Below are 20,704 nucleotides of genomic sequence, written 5' to 3'. Positions count from 1 at the left end.
CTACACTTTTATTGATGCATCCTAGAATTGCATTGGATTTTTTAGCTGCCACATCATTCTGTTGATTCATGTTCAACTTGTAGTCTCCTGAGTCTCCTACATCCCTTTCACATGTAGTCATGTTAAGCCAGGTGTCCCCCATTTTATACAGTATCTATGCATTTCATTTTTTCTGCCTAAGTGCAGTACCTTACATTTCTCTTTGTTGAAATTGATTTTGTTAGTTTTGGCCCAGCTTTCTAATCTATTCAGGTCATTTTGAATTCTGATCTTCTCCTCTGGGAGATTAGTTAATCCTCCTAATTTGGTAAAGCTGTTTACCTCTTTTTGGCCACCAAACATGTGGTCTTTATGGTTAGGGTTACAAAACAGCCTTGAAGAACTGCACTATTCAATTCCAAGGGCATTCACCCTCCTCTTCTTTAGCTGAAGAGGTTTGGGAATGAAGTCCGGCACACAGAGCCATGTATTCTATGACTGAGCTATGCTTCTTTCCTACTGCTTTTTGAGTATTTTTGACATGACTGTACTTTTTGGATTATGTAGCATAAGTAATATTTATTTTTCTCTCCTAGTGAACAATAGTCCAAAAGAACATTGAAATACAAGACCTGCATTCTCCAATTTGGCATTTGAAGTTGAAGGCTTTTGTAAATACAGAAAGGATGCTCAAAATAGAAGCACATGGTAAATGTCAATAAAGCTGTACCTACAGATTTCTCTCTAAAGAAATAGTTCTTATCCTGTGTCACCATTCTTCTCAGATTCTCACACTGGAGTCTGAACTGCTGTTACAGTTCTGCTTATAGAAATTTCCCTTTCTAAAATTAACCATGATGCCAGATAGGTGATGTGTACTCTCTGTGGTTGGCTATATGCTTAAGAAGATCCCTTGAGGACAAGATTTCCTTAGATGTCCTTCCAGCAGTGATTCTTACATCACACCACACAGTAATGAATTACAGATGGTTAAGTCATCTCTTTTGTTCATTTAGGACTGTCCACAGAGAAATCTGAACTGGAAAGATTCTGTAAGTCAGAGACTGGGAGGAACCTGTGTCCCATGAGTTCTATCCTGACCTTTTTTAATTGCAGCCCTTTGTGTTTTAGTACTTCAGCATTTCCTGCTGCTGACTATGATCTTGTACCCACTACATAGAACACATTGTTCCTTAGGAGATTGGGGGGGGGGGGGGGGTTGAAAGTAGAAACCTAGTAGGAACCACACTTATGAAGAGTGTCCATCATGTTGAGCCAGAATTATATAATGTAATTATACTATGAGAGTGTAGTAGTGTCATGGTCATGGCAAATGTTGAAATGCAGGCACTTACTGGGGCAGCTGTACCCATGGCCATGCCACTTCCTTGGTAGGATCCAAAAAGTCAGGCAGCTCTTTTGATCCACAGTAACAAACCATCCTAAAATGAACACATTGTATTTGTGGGTGGCACTGTAAACATTCATGTGGGAGATGAATTGTAGTGAGGTAATTCTTGGCTAATTTTCTTCTTAAAACTAGCTTTAACAGGCAGCAGCTGCTGCAAGCAATAGAGGTCTGTTCTTCTATTGATTGGGGTACTTTCAACCTGCCAGCAATTACCAATGTAAGGAGGAATTGTGACAGGGAACCTGCTTCTGTTTGTCTCATCATTGGGGAGAAGGAATGGGAAGATCCATATGCTGTGCCCCATTTGACAAGTAAACAGATCTCTGCTACTTGCAACAGCTGCTGCCCAGTAAGGCAGGATTAGGGAGTCAGGCCAGTATATACTACACTAACAAAATGTGTGTAGAAAATGCTATTTCCTGCAAGGAAAATGCTATGGCTTTTTTGTTTTTGGAAAACAATCATGTGCGAATTTTGCGTCGAATAAATCTCAAACTGCAAAGATTGTTATCATTCCAGGATTCCTCTCAAGATTTTTTGACACTCTACAAACATGTCTTTCAACTATATTTAAAATATATTATCTTCATACTTAATGAAGTGCATTAGACTTTAAGAGGCTGCAAGATCTTTTTTCTTCTTCCCTGCAATAGACTAACAAACCAAGAAATGAGTTCTACTGGTTTTCATTTCTACCTGGAGCAGGTCTTTGGTAGTGGACCTTAAATGCCCATTCCAGACCAAATCACTCCAAATGAATTTGCGTTATAATAAACACAGCTCAAAATATTATAACGTGTTGTTTTTTTCATTGTTGCTGGGAAAACCTAGCCCCATTCCATCCTCTTACTGCTTTGAGAATTGCAGCTCAGCTCTGCAGGAACAGGGGAGTCTATACCAGATGATATCAATATGCCAACTAATGAAAAAGTCCTGATATTTCAACCCCATGAGCTTTGGCTGTACTGCAAGTGTGTAAATAGATTTGGAGCTGATCAGTGAGTGGTGTAGTGGAGAAACACTGAAGGAACAATATATTTGAAACACTGATGGCTACTTGTGTCCATCCTGAATTGTGATGTTAATACTTCCATTCCAGACACAACTTACTCTTCCATACTAAATCTATTTTTTGCACACACGTCAGTGATATTTTGTATTGTGGCTGAGATCATACACGGATGTGCACATGTGGAACTTCACTACAGTTTCCCCATCATCAGCCGGAGAACTGACTTTGTGGTGATAGCACCTTTCAAAGCCATCCCATGGCTGATGGACAGTGGCAGGGATCAAAGAGGCATCAGCCAGATGCAGACTGAGAACATCTTCCAAGATCTGTCAGAGTCCTCCAAAAGTCTCAGCAGATGATGTCACTGATTTGTGTCTGGCTATGGAAGCATAGTCAGATGTTTTTCTGATGGTCTCCATTCTCTTCCAGCAACAGGATGATGATTGGGAGCGGCTATTGCAATGACACAGTGAGTTGGGAGGAGGGTCTTTGGTTGTTTCAAAGGAAAGAAGTGGGTATCAACTTCTGCAACAACCTCAAAAATACATATGTAAACGTGTAATTACATTTGCACATGCAACTGATAGGATGCCACCAGTGTGTCCAGTGTCCTCAGAAAAAAAATGAATTTGTACAATCTTCACAAGGGTGGTCTAAGCATTTATTTCTTCATTAATAATTTACAATACTTTGCGTTAGAAGCAATAGCTTTTAGACATTCTGATTTGCCAGTGTGCTAGAAAAACCACAAATTGCCAAAGGTTTAGATGTAAACTCCCATCAAAATTCAGTTTAACATCCTAGGATACTGCTTCATCAGACCAAAGGTACGTGTATTCGAAGAAATGAACTCCCATGGAGAACTTCCAGTTGCCTGTGAGAAGTCCACAGGCAGAGCAATAAGATGACAACGATCCTCACAATTGTCTGGAAGCTCAAGTACACTGCTTCTACATATGGCGGTTCCATTCTTGGCTGTCACAATATCTATGATCTGATACAGTGGAATGATGGACTGCAGAGTGATTAAAGGAGGGAGAAACACTTGCAGCATTGTGTGGTCCAGTGCATGATTCCAGACTGGATTTTTAGATAATGCTAGGAGGGGGAAAAAATGAAACAAACGGGTATGTTACACTTAGACTTTTTTCCTGAGCCTATTACTTCCAGCAAGGAATCTCTCCCTCCAAAGGTCTGCACCTATGGGTGCTATTAGCCACCATTGTCTATATCCCTGACCACTTCCTTAATTCTAGTATTAGTTATGACGAAAAATATAACAGAATGGGACCTTAAAAATAGAAGCAGTTTGGACAGTTGCTTACCATGACACTGAGTAGCATCTTGTCCTCTGGGTATCAATAACTGTGGAGGTGAACAGAGGAGAAATGGCATGTAATACTGGTTCTCAAGGTATGTGCTACATGTGGTGGCCTCTTGAGGTTCTGGTGTATTTGAGACTTTGTAGTGTTGTTTTCCAGTTGGAAAATATGAGGAGGGGGATGAAAAATGTTGTAGCTGCTTAATACATGAGAGAAGTAGGCACAAAGTGATTCAACCCAGCTATGAATAGTAAAGGGAGCAGAGTGCACATAGCTGGCCCATGAAATGTTGCTGTCTGAGGTGAAGAACAAGAGAGTGATCTCTCCCATTCCATATACAAAAGATGACTGGAGTGGTTGTTGGCACTTTCTTCAACACTGATATTGGGACAGTGTCTTCCACCGCACCTGAAGGCAACAGGAGAGGTTAGGAAGTGCCAGGCAGGTGCGTGGTACACAACCCCCTGGTCCAAAACCTTGCTGCTGCCATCTAACATCTGCTTTCTGAGGATGACCACTTTACATTGCTTAAAGGAAAGACCTTCTCTCCATAGCATTGGGAGCCTGAGAGTGGTTGGACCTGATGTTGGAAGGAGAAGGGGTTAAAATTTGGAGGGGATTAAATCAACTGGAGAGCTATGGAGTACTCTTTTGGCTAGGGTCAGGAAAGGCCCAGGGATGGTGATGATAACCTTGGGAATAGCGCAATGGTATAGTATCTATTTTCATGTAGAAAGACAAGTTCAGTGCCCAATTCCATTCTAAAAGAAAGCAATTAGAGAACCTCGGACACGATTGCAAGTCGCAATGGGTTGAGATCCTGAGTCCAGAATCTCAGAAAATTCTGAGTCCTCAACTGGTACCAAGCTATCAATGCCCATGGGTCACTGGTACAGCCATTAAAAATGACCGAGGAAGGGCCATTCTTGGCTATAGTTCTCTAACAGAGGGAAGCAAAACAAGGTTGTAATTTCTCTTTCTTCTCTTCAGTGAGGATGGAAAGCAATCTGCACTGCTCAGTCATTTTCCTAACTCCCCTTTCTCCCTGCCCTGGTCATTTCATGGCTGCAGCAGTGCCCCATGAAGCTTGGCAGATGGTCTTGAGGAGGAGATTTTTCACAGATCACAAGAGGCTAATGAATAATTCTTCATCCACTGTCCAAAGGAAGATGTACACATGTATAGTCTTGGGTTATATACATGCATATCACCAACATCCTCAATATATAAGGTAGTAGACAGTAGAATCAGCAATGGCTGGTGTCTCCTATCTCAGTGGGGCAGTGACTCTGCTCTAAGTCTATTGAACTTTAAAGCAGCTATCCAAAGTTCTGGATGTAATTTTGGGGAGATGGCTCATCATCTTTAGTTCAGCTTTTGATTAAAAACTTAAGTAGATTCACAGCTCTGCTGAGACACTAGCCACCATCAAGTGGAGCAAATGCTTTACATGCACACAGTTCCCAGTTCAATCCTTAGCATTTCCAGCTTTTTTTAAAAAAGGATCTAGTAGAAGGTGATAGGAAAGGCTCAGGTGACAGATACTGGGAGGCACCTCTCCATGCCTGTGATCCTGGAGGTTATTTAGCTTATCCACACTGCAGAATTAAAGCAGTTTGACACCACTCTAACTGCCATGGCTCTATCCCACATCATCCTGGGATTTGTAGCTTGGTGAGGTATTTGGCATGGTCTGTCAGAGAGCTCTGGTGCCATACCAAACTACAAATCCCAAGCCTTTTTTTTAAATTGTAAGCCTGAGGGCAGGGAAATGTCTAATTAACAATTTGTACGCCACTCTGATAGCCTTTTGGCTGAAGAGCGGGGTATAAATAAATAATAATAATAATAATAATAATTATTATTATTATTATTATTATTATTTTGTGAGATAAAGTATGTCACAAATAGCAAAAGGTTATCTATAGAACTACTCACCAATCGAAGAAGTCCCTTGCCTTCCAGGCATTAATGACCTCAGCAATCCCACTAGCAATCTGACCACTTGGTAGCCTTAGGTCATCTGCGATGTCATTGTTGAAGTTTCCACAAGGCGCACACATCTTTCCTGCCAGGCTATTTGTGACTTTCACTGTCACTTTACCATTGGGACTGAAAAGAACTTGCATCTTGGAATTTTGATCAATGATAACCGTGTCCTGAGACTCAGTGAGGGACACCGCTTTGGAGATGTTCAGTGGGAGCTGGACCAAGAGTCCGTTGACCTGGAATACAAAGAAAGCAGTCTGAAGCAGAGTGGGGCTGAGAGCCATTGCTTCCAACCCCCTGAAGGAGAGAGGAAAGAACAGAAGAGATGAAGGGAGTGGGGTCTCATGAGATTGAGCACCTTTGTTTTGGGATAGTTATGAGATCAATTATAGAAGCAAAGTAGTCACTTAAAATTAGCTTTGTATAAGATAGGGAATCTGCTTGGGCCTTAGAGAGAGTCAGAGAGGTATTCTGACAAGCCAGTAGGGAAAAGAGAGAGAGAGAGAGAGAGAAAGTTGCACATGTTGCATCCTGAAATCTCCTTAAGAATGTTAAGAAGAACCTCAATGGATATGTCTGATGGCCCATCTAGTCCTACACTTAGTTTCACAGAGTAGCCAAGTGACTGTTTCTGGGATGCCAAAGAAGCATGATTTGAAGGACCCCTCTTTCATTTGCTCTTCAGCAATTCTTTACTGGCATACCACTTGTTTTTTTACATGGAAGTTCTGCTTAACTATGGTGGCCAGAAACCACTTACCCAGGTCTCTTTGTGGCTTGTCACTGTGATGAATGCTTCCCGGAAAAAGACATAGACAGCTGCAACTGCTGGCACAGCTTCATTATTGCATTCATTGATATCTACCACAACCTTAAACCAGGATGGCGACATCTCATCACAGTAGGCGGCCAACTTGTAGACACCATTAGAGAGGAATTTTCCTTTGGCACCATCAAAAGACGTGAACCAGGCTCCTGGTGTGAGCGTGCAGTGGCCTTCTTGTCTTACACAGCCACGTTTCTTAGCTGTAAGAGCACAGGTCTCTCCCACAGTGCAGCTGGTTTTTTCACAAGTGAGTTGGCCTGAGGGGCGACATGTGCATTTCTCTGAGCAGTCACTGGAGATGATGGCCTCTCCAGCCTAGAAAGGAATTCAAACACACAAAAAGATCCTGAACCTTTAAATCTCAGGAAATGAGCATGTTCACTAGAACCATAGAATTGAATCAAAGAAACATTCCTTTCCCTTTAAAACAAACAAACAAACAAACAAACAACCCAGCTCTCTAATTGAATAGCATTGGCTAAGGCAAGAGACCTGCACATTTTGCCTGACCTATCAGAGTCCATTTTCAAATAAAAGATCTGCCAAACTGGATATGCTTGATGAAAACTAACTAGATAGGTTGGTATGAAATGGGTTCAGTGTAGTTGTCAAAAAGTATATACTTTCAGTAGGAGATGGCATAACTCAGTGGTAGAACACATGGTTTATGAGCTAAAAGTCCCACATTCAATCCTCCCTCAACACTAAGAATCCCCGATTGGCTGGAATGAAAGAAGGGAATAAGCCCCCCCAAAATATCAGCACACTAGCAGATGGAAGTGGTTGAAAGGATGGCTGTGCAATGGGAAAGAATATGAGTACTCTCAACAGCAGAGGTCAGAAAATGCATTGGTTGTCTAACAATGATCTAAGAGTGTTTTGTTAACCATACTACTACTGAACATTTAATATAAGCTTCAGTTTAACCTATGCTGAACAGACAAATATAGGTACATACACCTACAGCAACAAAAACCTGTAGTGCTACGTTTCCCCAAGGAGTCTCATAACTGCTGCATCTTCACCGCCTACTGAATAGTCTAGTTCATTAGTCAATAGTCACCTTGATGTAGTGTCCGTCATAAGCACAGCCACAGTTGTCCATGGACACACATTCCTCTCCATCAAACACATAGCCAGTGTCACACTGGCAGCCTTCGAAGCATTTTCCAGTACATTGAGATGGAGCAGATAAGGCAGCACATGTAAAATCACAGGATCTTGTGCATAACTCATAATGACTGTTGACTGGGCAGGAGAGGGCTGAAAAGAACAAGGAATATTGTAGAAAATTGTAGAATGTTGTAGAATGGAATTAGGCTGGCTACAAACCTGAGTGACTGAGGACGTGAAAATGGCTCTTTAAGTCCCAGCTCCCCAAATTCTGGAAATTGCTCACCCCAGATCAAACTAAGTTGATAGAGACCAAAAATCAAATCTCCACTAGCCATGGAATACTCTGGGTTATCTTGAACCAGTTCCTTGATCTCACATTTCCCTCATTCGTTGAACCATGGATCATTGGACAATGAGTCCCTAAATCCAGCAGAAATTGCTACAAATTTCATTTGCAAACTTACGGCAGAAGGAGGGTGTTCTCCATGCTCCAATATTGACTCCAGCCAGTTGGCATGCAGCTGCATAGGCTTGAAGGCTATGACATAGGGTTTCCTCTGCTCCACTAAAGACACACATGTCAAACAGGCAATGTCTCAAGTAGTCATCAGGGCTCACCAATGGGTGACAATCTCTGAATGGACCTGTCTCAGACTGGATCATTCCACATGCATTTTCAGCCCTATATGGAACTGTCTGTGCTGTGTTGCAGGTTGGGCACCTATCTCCACAGCTGTCAGAACAAATGGCACCATCTACAGGGACTTTCCAGGAGGTCCCAAGTTCCTCCACACTTTTAGTGAGTTCTCCATTGGGTAGCATGAAGTCATCACTCTTATCCCCATTGAAGTTGCCACCAAGTCCACACATGTGTCCCTGGTAGGTGCTAGGGACAGACACACTGACATATGAAGAAGTATCATAAAGGACAGTGAGGCCAAAAGATGAATGGAGAATGATATTGTTCCCCTCTTGTGTGATCCATAGTTTCCCATCCACTGTATTCATTGGCAAAGTGTAGAGTTCTCCATCCACCTGTATAAATAACAAAAAAAACACCTGTATAAATAACAAAGATTGCAAAGCTATGTTTTTGAAACCTCTAGGGCAAGATTGTTGGTTATGGTCACACAAACCCCTGTAGGCAATTACTTGTGCATACACAAAAAAGTATAGCCACTGGTGATCAACACTAAGTTCTGTATTTCATTCATACCAATGGAATAGGAACATACCATAGCCTTCCATTTCATCCCCCTTTCAATGGCAATAGAGTAGCCATGAACAGAGATCATAACTGTTCTTGTTATAGGCGAGTGCCCATCGTCAGGTTTCTCTTTCTCCACCACCACAGAGAACTTCACTAATCGAGGATCTTCACTACAGACTTTGGCTAAGGTATAGGTGCAAGAGCCTTGGAAATCAAGACTTTGACCATCAAAGGAAATATAATGAATGTCACCAGATAATATTGCTATTCTATATCCAACAGGGTGGCAGCCCTGTATGCCATTTTCAACCCTGCACTCCTCATGAGCGCCACAGGAGAACGTCTGGCAGTCAACAGCTCCATTGTCCATGCACTGGCATTTCTCTTGGCAAGAGGTGTTGGGGTAGAATTCATCTCCTTTTTTGTAGTATCTGCCTTGGTGGGCACAGCCACACTCTGCAAGAGGGACACAGTCATCCCCACTGAGGAGAAATCCAGGGTCACAGAAACACCCTTCCACACATGAAGCCTCACATGTTTCTGGAGCTGAGCTATCATGACAAGTGGCAGGGCAACCATTTCCACACCGTTCATAGTGAGAATTACGTGGGCAGGGCATATCTGGAAGGCAAAAATGGAAGAAAAGAAAAATGAGCTTCACAGTTCAACACTGGGAACATACTGTATTCACCTATGTACGATATTCTAAGCAACAGAAGTACAGTACTAGTATAAATGCTACTGCCCTTTTATATAGGGCACATGCTGCCCCCCTAAACTGTTTTGTTGCACCAATCCCCATGGTCATCACAAAACCCTGGTCCCCTAATTTTTCTGAGAAAGAGTAGATGAATAAAAAGTCACAAAAGTTATAACAATGTCTGCTAAAACTATATTTTTGTGATGGGCAATGGATGTGCCTTTTTATTCCTAGTATGGCTTGGTGACTTGTGCTAGCACACATGATTTCAATGTAGAGGGGTCAATGATACATGCTAATGCAGAGATGAACATAGCCCCCAATAAAGTTAAAGAAGGCAACACTCACTGCAAAAGGAAGCTGATCTCCACTGTCCAATCTGAACGCCCTGAGCTTGGCAAGCTGTCACATAGCCACTGATGGCATTGCAGAGAGTGTCATGGTGACCTTTATATGCACAGGTATCAAAGACACAATCCTCGAAATAGGATGTTGGTTCAATGGCCTGATGACACTGTCTGAATGGCCCATCTTTTCTGATTAGGATCCCACAGAACTGGTCTCCCTTGTAGGTTTGTTTCTCTGCCTCATTGCATACTGGACAGTCAGTAGTACATCCTTCTGAGCATCCTGGAACCTCTTTCAACTTCCAGTTGTTTGCAAATTGGATTTCATCCTCTGCTTGAGTTCCATCCTTCATGGTAAAATCATCACTGGGATCCATGTTGGCATTGCCGCAGAGTCCACACATAGCATTGGCATATGCATTGGGAATAATGACCCGGGCATAGCTGTACCAGTCAAAACTGACTCTCAGATCAAAGTCTGTTTTAATGAAGCCGTGGACCCCACTTATGTAGATCTTCAGTTTATTCTCATAAGAGAATGGTAAGTCTACAAAGACTCCATTGACCTGAAAAATAGGTGGAACAGACTGTCAATGATTTTTGGTGAAAACAAGAAACATGAAATTGATCCAGTTTTTCCTCTTTTGTGACTTCAAATAATTTTTGATTTATGGTAATCCTAAAATGAACCTAATATGGGGGATTCTTGTTCAAAGGCAATTTGCCTTTGCCTTCTTTTGAGACTGAGAGATTGTGACTTACAGTGGGTTTCCATGGCTGAGCATGGATTTGAACCTTGGGCTCCTCAGTCATAGTCCAATGCACAGAACACTACATCATGCTGGCTTTCTAGTTTCTCATTGTTGAACAGCCCTTACTGTCAGGAAGTTCCTCCTAATGCTGAAGTGGAATCTCTTTTCCTGTAGCTTGCATCCATTGCTCTGGGTCCTAGTCTCTGGAGCAGCAGAAAACAAGCTTGTTCCCTCTTCAATATGGCATCCCTTCAAATATTTAAACAGGGCTATCATATCACCTCTTAACCTTCTCTTCTCCAGGCTGATCATCCCCAGCTCCCTAAGTCGTTCCTCATAGTGCATGGTTTCCAGAGCCTTCACCATTTTAGTCGCCCTCCTTTGGACATTCCCCAGCTTGTCAACATCCTTTTTGAATTGTGGTGCCCAGAACTGGACACAATATTCCAGGTGGGGCCTGACCAAGGCAGAATAGTGTGGCACTATCACTATGTCTATTGATGCAGCCTAGAATCGCCTTGGCCTTTTGAACTGCTGCATCACACTGTTGATTCATGTTCAATTTGTGGTCTACTAGGACTCCTAGATCCCCTTCACACGTAGTCTCATTTAGCCAAGTGTTCCCCCATCATATATCTATGCATTTCATTTTTTTAACCTAACTGCAGTATCTTACATTTCTCCATGTTGAAATTAATTTTCTAAGTTTTGGCACACCTTTCTAATCTATTCAGGCCATTCTGAATTTTGATCCTGTACTCTGGGGTATTAGCTACTCCTCCTAATTTGGTGTCATCTGCAAATTTGTTAAGCAACTCTATTCTTTCATCCAAGTCATTGATAAAGATGTTGAATAGCACTAGGCCCAGGACAGAACCCTGTGGCACCCCACTGGTCACTTCTCTCCAAGATGAAGAGAAGCCATTACTGAACACCGACTGGTCTCCAAGACTTAAAGTCATCTAGATTAACCAGGTATGACCTGAAGGCACACAGAGAAACATTATCAGATGTAACTATGATGATGGAGATCCATCACTGTAGTCACATCTGTGCAGAATCTTAGCCTTTATCTACAGTCCTGCAGTTTCCTTAACGTAAAGTCCCTGCCCTCAAACAACCCCATCCCACAGCATTTCTGTACCTGGATTTTGTGTGGATATTCCTGGCTCAGGCTGATGACCATGTCATAGACCTCCAAAGTCACCACCTTGGTGAAAGACACTGCCTTGCTGCCTCGGTTATTGTTTTCTACTGTGACCAAAAATGGAGTCAGGGCAGGATCCTTGGAACAGACTCCTGCCATTTGATAAATGCAGGTGCCCTGGAAGTCATACTTCCTTCCATCAAAGGTAGTGTAGTGAGGATCACCAGTTCCTATGCAAGTGGAATAAGTCGTTCCTTTGCAGCGACGAACACCATTCACCATGGCACACTTCTCATTGGATTTGCAACTGGCCTTCTGACATGTCACTCTGCCCAGATTGGCATCACATTTGCAGCGGACACGGCAGTGCTCATCCTCCCAGAACTCTTCCCCAGCTTTGTAATGGAGGTTGTTATAGGTACAGCCACAGTTCTCAATGGGGATGCATGTCTTGCCATTGAGGACATAGCCCTCATTGCACTGGCAGATGGCAACACAGGTATCGTCACATGTTGAGGGAGCAGTCTGGTCAGAGCAAGTAGCTGGGCATGCATTTCCACAGGCCTCGTAGTGGCTGTTCTCAGGGCAGCTGTGGGCTGTTTGGGATGGGAGGAAGAACGGGTTAGGTTTCATAAATCTTACATTTGTGATGGAATACCACTTCCAGTTGCTCAGGGAACAGGAAATACCCTGTTCCAAGAAATGGTTGAACTATGGGCCAAAACTATGGGAGAAGGTTGGCTAGAAAAATTAATCATTAGAGGGATGGTCTGGGGCTTCCTGATACTTGCCTCATACCTTACTCATTCCTGGATTAGACAAACACCTGTTATCCTTCCCCAACCTGGCATCCTCCAGATGTGATGGACTAGCAACTGGACTACCCACAGATAGCCTCACCAGTTTCACAATCCAGGCAACAACCATCCTGTCTGTAAACCAGAGTTCACTTCTTTACAACAGGGCATTTATGATTTTACTTTCTTGCTACTCCCAGTGAAGAAAGCAATGGGCAATAGCCCATGGGGAATAGGTTCCTGCAACTCTTTCTTGCCTACATGGTCTTAGAATCTAAACTTTCCTAGTTTGTGCATTGTAAGGTTAGGCTTTGTCTTGTTCCCTATTGTTTCGAATACCTTCAATGAATGTCTCATTTCTCTGGTGATCAAGCTGAACTGGCCCACAGCCAGATGTAATTTTCCAGTCAGCAATGGCAACACCTTGTTCTTCACAGGCAGCGGCATATGCCTCCATCACCTGGCAAAGCTCACTGCTGTCTCCATTGGTTAAACACATTCTATTGATACAGTCATTGAAGTAGCTGATAGGGCTCACAGCTGAATGACACTCTCCGAAAGATCCTCCTGAAAATTTGCTGATAACCCCACAATACACTTCACCGCCATAGAGTTCCTTCTGTCCATCATTACAGGCCAAGCAGTTTCCTTGGCAGGAGTCTGAGCAGGCAGGGTCCTGATCCTTGACTTTCCAGCTGCTGACCCAGTCCACGAGGGAAGAGGCTGGGATATCATTAAGAGAAGTCATGTCATCATTTGTATCCCCGTTGAAGTTCCCACAGAGCCCACAGGTGGCTCCAAAGTAACTGCTAGGGAGAGTCACTACTATAGCCCCATCCCTGCCATGTGTCACCTGAAGGCCAAAATCTGTCTCAACAGCAGGCTGATCATTGCTTTTGGTGACTTTGATTTTTCCATCCTCCAATGCTGCAGGAATACTGGTCACAACATCATCCAACTGAGAAAAAAAGATAAGGGACACATGAGACATTATAGATCTTCCTAGCACACTTTTTTCCCCATTGTAAGTAATCAGTATTTGCCACTACAGTGGGCCCTTGGTATCCATAGGGTTTGGTTCTAGGAAACCCTCATGGATATCAAAATCTGTGGATGCTCAAGTCCCATTAGGTTGTGTCCCTTACATAAAATGGCAAAAACAAGATCTGCTTTCTGGAATTTATATTTTTTGGAATATTTTCAATCCCTGGATGCATGAATCCATGGATTAAAAAAAAAATCCGTGGATATGGAGAGCCAAGTGTACTTAATTACTTTAAAATGAGATCCTGAGACCCAAGACAGCTTGGAATGCATGACCTATAATAAAGAGACACTGCCCAACAAAAAATTTAGGACTTTGACTATGGTTTAGTACTTGTGAACGTAGAGCATGTTGTTCTTGTGTGCCTTCAAGTCATTTCTGACTTATAGCAACCCAAAGGTGACCCTATCATGGGGTTTTCATAGCAAGAGGCTGAGAGCATGTGACTTGCCCAAGATCACCCAGTGGGGCTTCATGGCTGAGCTGGGAATTTAACCCTGGTCTCCAGAGTCACAGTCCAACACTCGAACCACTACACCACACTGATGTCCCTGTTTTGAAATCTATCAGCACCATCACCATCTAAATTATTATTACTATCCCTGTTGGCATTGAAAATAATCACTGGGTGGGAACATGTATGATTTGGGGGCTCTACTTCAGTCCGTTCTTTATACTATGAGACCTTCAGTGCTGTTTGTTGGTTATTTAAGAAACTATTATTTTTGTCAGTTCTTTATTGGGATTTCTAGATAATTTTCAGTTTTTATGCCAACTTTTCATCCATTTTTACTGCACTTCATTGTATCCCCCTCTATTTTATTATGAAGGGAATCACTGCAAACAAGTCAGCATGAATTCTTACCATAAGTTGGACATCATTTCCCTTTGTTATGGTGATGCTATGACCATATACTGTGATATGAGTTATCTGCAACTTGGAGGAGTCCTCGGTGTCCATGTTGCTGTTCTTCGCTTCAACTGAAAATGGCACAAGCAAAGGATCACTGCCACAGTACTTTGCAATAGTATAGGTGCAAGTGTCTTCGAAGTCCACAGAGAGACCATCAAACGTCTGGAAATACTGTGTTGTGAAGCCTTGACAAGTCCCCATGTACTCATGGACACAATTTGCCTGGCCATTCTGAACCTCACATGTCTCCTTTGGCCGGCACTGAAGTGTTGCGCAAGGATCTATGAAGGAAAACAGAACAAAGTAGGCATTACTGAACAATGACTTGGATTCTGAGTTCATCTAAGAAAACTCAAAGATGGAATATTTCCCATTTCTTCATTCTTCCCCCCACATCCCTTGCCCAAGGGTAGTAGCCACAGATACTTCTAAACAATGAAGGACGGGATGTAAGACTTGTGTGAGAGAGTTAAACCATCCAGATCAAGCATGCATCCTAAAGGTAGCTAAGGTGAGGAAGTTCACTGAAAGGGAAAAAACACCTTCTTTCTCCAGGAGTTCTTCACAACTCATCCCACATTGATCAGAGGTTTTCAGTCAATAATTTATTATGGTCATAGACCAGCTTATAAATCAGTTTTACCATAAATAAACATAAATAAATTTATTATTATTATTATTATTATTATTATTATTATTATTATTAGATACATAAAAGGTATGAGATATAGTAAAGCAGCATAAAATAGTAATTATAACAGATACATAAAATTCCCTCGTAATAACAGTAGTGCAAAGTTGATGAAGCAGTCCTATATACAGATCAGGTGCATTATCTAGAACCTAATGTAATCCACTCTCCTTGTTATTTACTCAGCTGCCTAATTCTTTATCACCATTCCCTACTGCTGCTTTGTCATCTGCTTGTGAGTCTAATGGCAGATGCACAAAATCATGCAACCTTATTTGTGATTTGTGGACCCTGGTCAGCAAGCAAAAAGGAAAGATAAAATGCTTCCGAGGCTTTCAGTTGTTAAAACATATACCTAAAATGCAAAATGTGAAACAACTCTCAGTCTTCTATAGAATCCAATTCTGAGATTCTTAAGAATATCAGAAAGAAAATAAAGGACCACTCAGGAGCATGTCAGTTTTCCACCAGTGGTCATGGGCAGGAGATTCCTCTGGCACACTAAACATTGAAGGAATGGGGAAAATATCCCACTCTAGCAACTGTAGTTCATCAGTGCTATTGAACTGCATTGCATTGCATTGATGGGAGTTCATGACTTCATTCATGAGCTATGACCCCTCTCCTGCCCCCATTCAGTCCTTGAGCTCTACAGTTTATAAGACTATTAAAGGGATTAAATAAGAGGAGAGGTATAAAAAGAGGGAACAAGAAATTTTGTTTTACCATTGGCACAAACAGCGGGGGAGCCGTAAGCTTTCTCATTTCCAATGCCAACGCTTAGCAGCCCGAAGGGGGTACTAGGGTGCTCCATCATGTGAACGGTATAACCTTGGCCTATGCTGTGGGAAGCCCAGGAGTATTCAGTACCAGCAACCAGATTCCATTGGAGACCCTGCAAAGGTCTTTTATCCAAGGTGATCCCAGAAGTTTCAGAAGATTTAGCAATGATCAACGCATAGTTGTCAAACTGGTCATGCCCATAGATGTGGTAGGCCTGACAGTAGCTAGAAATGTCTGGGATTGCCATGAAGAAGGGATCATATTTAAAGTTCTGGTAGGTGCCACCATCATTAAAGAACATTACCTGGATGCCAGAACTAGCTGAGAGTGACATGGCAGTTGTACCTTGAATGCCATACAGCACTGACCGGGCAGCAGGCAAATTCCGGCTGCTCTTGCTTTGCCCAGTCTGAGCATCAACGCGAGTATTTTGGGAAGTGGAAACATACACAATGTCGTGTTCTGTATTAAAGGGCAAAGAAGGAATTATGAAGTTGGCACCCCAACTGGAAACAGGTAAAAGTTGTTCAAAAACATGGTCACACTGGACTTGCCGAGAAACACAGGTGTGCCCACTGTAGACAGCCACAGGTTTTTGGGAAACTATCTTAGTGCCAGAGAGGTCTGCTGAGCTTTGTAGCTGGACAGCTTGATAAGGCTGAAGTGTGATGGTCAACTTGCTTCCTCGAAGGTAGTTTTTCCCTTGAAAAGTAACAGCTCCTTTCAGGTAGATATCAACAGATGTGGGTTCTTCCCATGCTATGATGGCAACCTCTCTGTAGCGATCTGTGCCCACATTTGGAGTGATGGCATAATACTCCGTACCTAAGCTCACCACAGGATAGATAACGGTGGTGTCAGCTGTGTGTGGTTTGTAGTTAAGAGAGAGGATGGAGATATTCCTGTCGGCCCGGACAGTGAGTGTGTTGTCAAAAATGCCACTTCCAACCATCTCAGCCTCTGGTGGGATTTTCACAGATATTGTTTGGCCAGCGTTTACCTTAACCCCAACCCTCAATGCAGGCCGCTTCATTGAGACATTAATGGATGTGACAGGAGCATAGCCTGTGATGAGTAGTTTAAAATCTCCCTTGAACATTCGTGGCAAGCCGTTCTGCATGAAAGCTGTGATGAACTCCCTTCCTAATGGGCTTGAGGAAGCAGAGATGGGGAGCATATTTAATAGAAGCCATGAAGGACCACCTGAGATTCCTAAACAGAAAAGAGAAAGAGAAAGAGCCCAAATAAAAGTTTCACTGAATCTTATTATTTAAATGAGTGTGTCTCTATTGTATAAAAGTGGATAAATGTCATTAATTTCTTTTCTTTATGGCGAGGGATAGGAACACATCCCCCCACAGGACTTACACCTTATAGTAAACATTTTGGGTATGTTTGGTATCATCATTGCAACAAAGAAAGTAGTTCTTTGTGAAATCATACAATTCTATTCAAAGACTGGGAAGGAAGAGGTAAAAGGAAACACTGTAAATATACAACTCTGATTTAGAGTTAAAAGTCTGGAACAGATTTCAGAATCTCATTGATCTGTGAAATTTTGGTCTGACAATAATCTTATATATTCACAGCCGGGACTTTTTCAAGTCGTATCAATTTGATGAGAAGCAATGAACCGTGATTATAGTCACAAGGTTTCAAAACATTAGGTTTTGCCTCTTGTTCCATTTTACCTCCCCTAGATGCCTTTTGAAGAGACTAATGAACATCAGTGGTGCTGCATGGTACTCACCCCATAGTATATAGAACTTGGCCCAGAGGTTGTTCATTTTCAGGACTGACAGTGTATTAACAGGGGCTGGAAAATAAGTTTTGAGATTAGATTGGAACAATAGGTCCTTCCAAAAGGGCAGTCTGCCACCCAAGATTTGGCAACTGAAAACAGAAGTCATCAGCACAAGTTGTGTGTTTGTGAGCATGGGAGCCAAGCTCTGTGTGGTTTGGCAGTAGCTGTAGATATTCATATCCTGGTGTGTGAATATAGACACATTTCTCTGAAATCTGGACAACTCTTTTCTTTCACATACTACAAATCTTACCTTGGAGACACATAATCACATCTTATGGCAAACAGAATCTCATCTTCTACATTAACATCCAGAATGGATGAGCATGTCTCAGTGTGGCTCATAACCAAGCTATTCTGTTTCTGAGATTTCACAATTGTTTAATTATGAAGCTGGTTTCACCTACCACTGTCAAAATCAGTTGAAGAAGTCAATTAAAATAAATGCTTGTTTGAGTAACTGATTTTATTATATCCATTTTGAACTGACTAGTATTATATTGTTTTTAGCTACTTTGGGGGAGAGTAGATGAAAAGCAGGATTGATTGGGTGATTCAACCAATGAATCAATAATTTTTAAAGTGTAGGAGATTTCCTCACAATTTTATTGTGGCATAACTAAATCTGGGAAAAGTTACTTTTTCAAACTACAAGTCCCAGAATCCTTCAGCCAGCATGACCACTAGCCATACTGATGGCAAAATTCCAGGAAATGTAGTCCAAATAAGTAGGGGAGCTGGTATCCTCTATGCAGTACTCAAATGATATTCAGTACACATCAAGTATCATTACTACTGTACTAATCAGCTCTGCTTGCTTATTCATTAAATAATTAATAGAGCAAGTTATGTAACCAAGAACCAAACAGCATTGTATGTTGTTAAAGCATCCACAACCTATCCATTGATGATTAGAAAGAGCAACCGCAGGCCTCAGTCTGGAATGAGTTTCTGATCTGTATCAGGCCCATTTACCAGTTTCCTTCTGGTTCTTCTTGCCACCCAAGATGCATGCTTTCCAACATGTCTCAGATGAAAATTTGTAGCGAAGCAACATCAGCTTGTGGACAAGATGGTAAAAGGTATTAATGATGAAGAATAGACAAACTAGGAACATCTGCAGCTGTTTGCTTTGGTTCAATTCTACTGGGAAGGGCAACATTCTAGCACTTCCTCTCCTCTTCCTCCTACTCAGTTAACTGAGTGCAAATAACTTCTGCACTTTAAACTCAGTTTGCAGGACTGAAATAAGCTGAACAGAAGGGGAAAAGTGAGAGGAGGTGAGAGAAACTGGGACATTTGAAAAGAGCTGAGAAAGTGCTCCTTTTCAGATGATTAAATAGGACTGTGCCTGCCAAACTGGGACTGTTGGAGAGTATGTATGAAGTACAATTGAGATACCTAGCCTTTGGAGTTCAAATAAAGAAAAGCCACTGCCAAATCTGCAGGGAATGATGCACCTTGTTTTGCTTAGTGAGTTGGGGAGGTCAGAACTTCAGTGTCTGAACAATCACATTGAGAAATAGAATTACAATAAGAAAAGCAAAATTTCTGAATCACTGCATAGCAAGGCCCAGGAAAGAAGGAGAATCTAGAAAAGTAAGGAAGACATGTACTTTGAATTCCCATCCTACCATGTACCTGTTAAACTCACGAAGGAGACACAAACAAAAGAAGAATCCCCAAAGAAACAGACTCAGCTGACAAGTTGTCGGTGTGAGTTTTCTTTCTTTTTCCTAATTAAATGTCACACTGGTTTATCATTATATTGACTGGTGTATATACAGTTTGCTGATCCATTTGCTATGTCCACCTGGGGATGGAGTTTCCCATCCCTCTAAATAAAAGAAAATCAATTCTTGCTGAAATAGCAGAGTGTAAATCTAAACCACAAAGTTTCTTACCTTTAATCCCCTTGTGTTTCTAATGGCTTGGAAGTGAGGAGAGAGGGAGATGATGCCACTGTATCTCTGCCTCTGAATTTCCTCACTTTTATGACTTCCCTTTATATAGGGATCAAGTGGCAGTTCCAGGAACTCTCCTAAGAGGACTAGAAAGGGTTTTGTTGTTTTTTGCTTCTCTTTTTACCAGAACAGATTGAAATTAAAATGGGGTGTGGAGACAACAACCAGCTTGGGATTTGCAATTCCTGGACTGGCCTTCTCGGATGAGGTTGTGGACATGCCTTTAGTTGTGAAATATTTGGCCACTGGAAGACTGGGGTGATTAATAGGAAAAAATGGCTTGATAGTTGCAAAAGTTTCCAAAACCCAGGCATCACCTGATCACCATTGACACCCACCATGTCTAGCCCTTGACTATTGCAGCTGAAATGGATTATTTATTGGGTGTTAAGAGCATTGAAACAGTTAGAGAATGTGGCACAATGATCAAGACCTCTCCTCCTTTCGCCCAATGGTTAATAGAAACCGCACAATATTGTTGTGAAGATTAAGCCGAATCAAAGGCTCCCGTTCCAAATGAGTCTGGTGCCAACATAAGCAAACGTCTGGAGGCCAAATTTCATGTCTTCATGTAAAAGAAGCTTTACAATTGCCTGGGACAATACCCAGATTAGAAATCCAAAATCTGTGTTGGTCATTACAGGCGTAAATGCCAAAATGTCTTCATCATTCTTTGTAAGAAGGCGAGTGGATCCAGATGGTGCCCCGAGGGAACTAAATAATAATCTTCTCTTGACATAACAAAACAATTGAGCAGAATCATGGAAATGAAAGGAAAATGTGAGCAAAGTGGAATAAATAAAAGTTGAGAGAATAAAGATATTTCTCAAAGATGAATTCTTGGTGATGGTATACTTGAGATTCAGATTAATCTAGAAGCTACTTGGCCTGATTTG

At 41.9% G+C, this 20,704-nt stretch overlaps 2 protein-coding genes across 2 annotated transcripts in view; one reads left to right on the top strand and one right to left on the bottom strand.

Moving 5' to 3' along the window:
- The window catches only part of LOC149304891 (IgGFc-binding protein-like), a 28,856-nt gene extending 28,194 nt beyond the window's left edge, over nt 1–662 (top strand). The window contains exon 22 of the mRNA XM_089479152.1: nt 576–662. Coding sequence (XP_089335278.1) covers nt 576–585 — 10 coding nt within the window. The 3' untranslated portion in view covers nt 586–662. The remainder of the gene's footprint in view (nt 1–575) is intronic.
- A 3,262-nt stretch (nt 663–3,924) lies between these two features.
- On the bottom strand, nt 3,925–17,842 carry LOC149304890 (IgGFc-binding protein-like). Its single transcript, XM_089478356.1, has 12 exons — nt 17,791–17,842; nt 15,984–17,252; nt 14,519–14,847; nt 12,948–13,566; nt 11,809–12,407; nt 9,914–10,478; nt 8,891–9,486; nt 8,120–8,690; nt 7,603–7,802; nt 6,474–6,854; nt 5,663–5,949; nt 3,925–4,132 (listed from the first exon to the last, which is right to left on the bottom strand). The coding sequence occupies exons 1-12, from the start codon at nt 17,825–17,827 to the stop codon at nt 3,925–3,927; spliced, it is 5,661 nt and encodes a 1,886-aa protein (XP_089334482.1). The 5' UTR covers nt 17,828–17,842.
- Nucleotides 17,843–20,704: the final 2,862 nt, after the last annotated feature.

This window comes from Sceloporus occidentalis, unplaced genomic scaffold (assembly GCF_023333645.1).
Source record: "Sceloporus occidentalis isolate IW3139 unplaced genomic scaffold, rSceOcc1.0.p SCAF_13, whole genome shotgun sequence".
Lineage (NCBI taxonomy): Eukaryota > Metazoa > Chordata > Lepidosauria > Squamata > Phrynosomatidae > Sceloporus > Sceloporus occidentalis.
The sequence above is the reverse complement of the archived record's forward strand: the minus strand, read 5'-3'. Positions and strand labels throughout refer to the sequence as shown.

What these genes read in the sequence shown, in the direction of transcription:
- LOC149304890 (XM_089478356.1), bottom strand. Translation starts at nt 17,827, where the DNA reads ATGAACAACCTCTGGGCCAAGTTCTATATACTATGGG. An exon ending in CCCCGCTGTTTGTGCCAATG is followed by an intron (nt 14,848 to 15,983) that starts GTAAAACAAAAT and finishes TTTCCTTCATAG; the next exon opens with ATCCTTGCGCAACACTTCAG. An exon ending in GAGATCAGCTTCCTTTTGCA is followed by an intron (nt 9,487 to 9,913) that starts GTGAGTGTTGCC and finishes TTTGCCTTCCAG; the next exon opens with ATATGCCCTGCCCACGTAAT.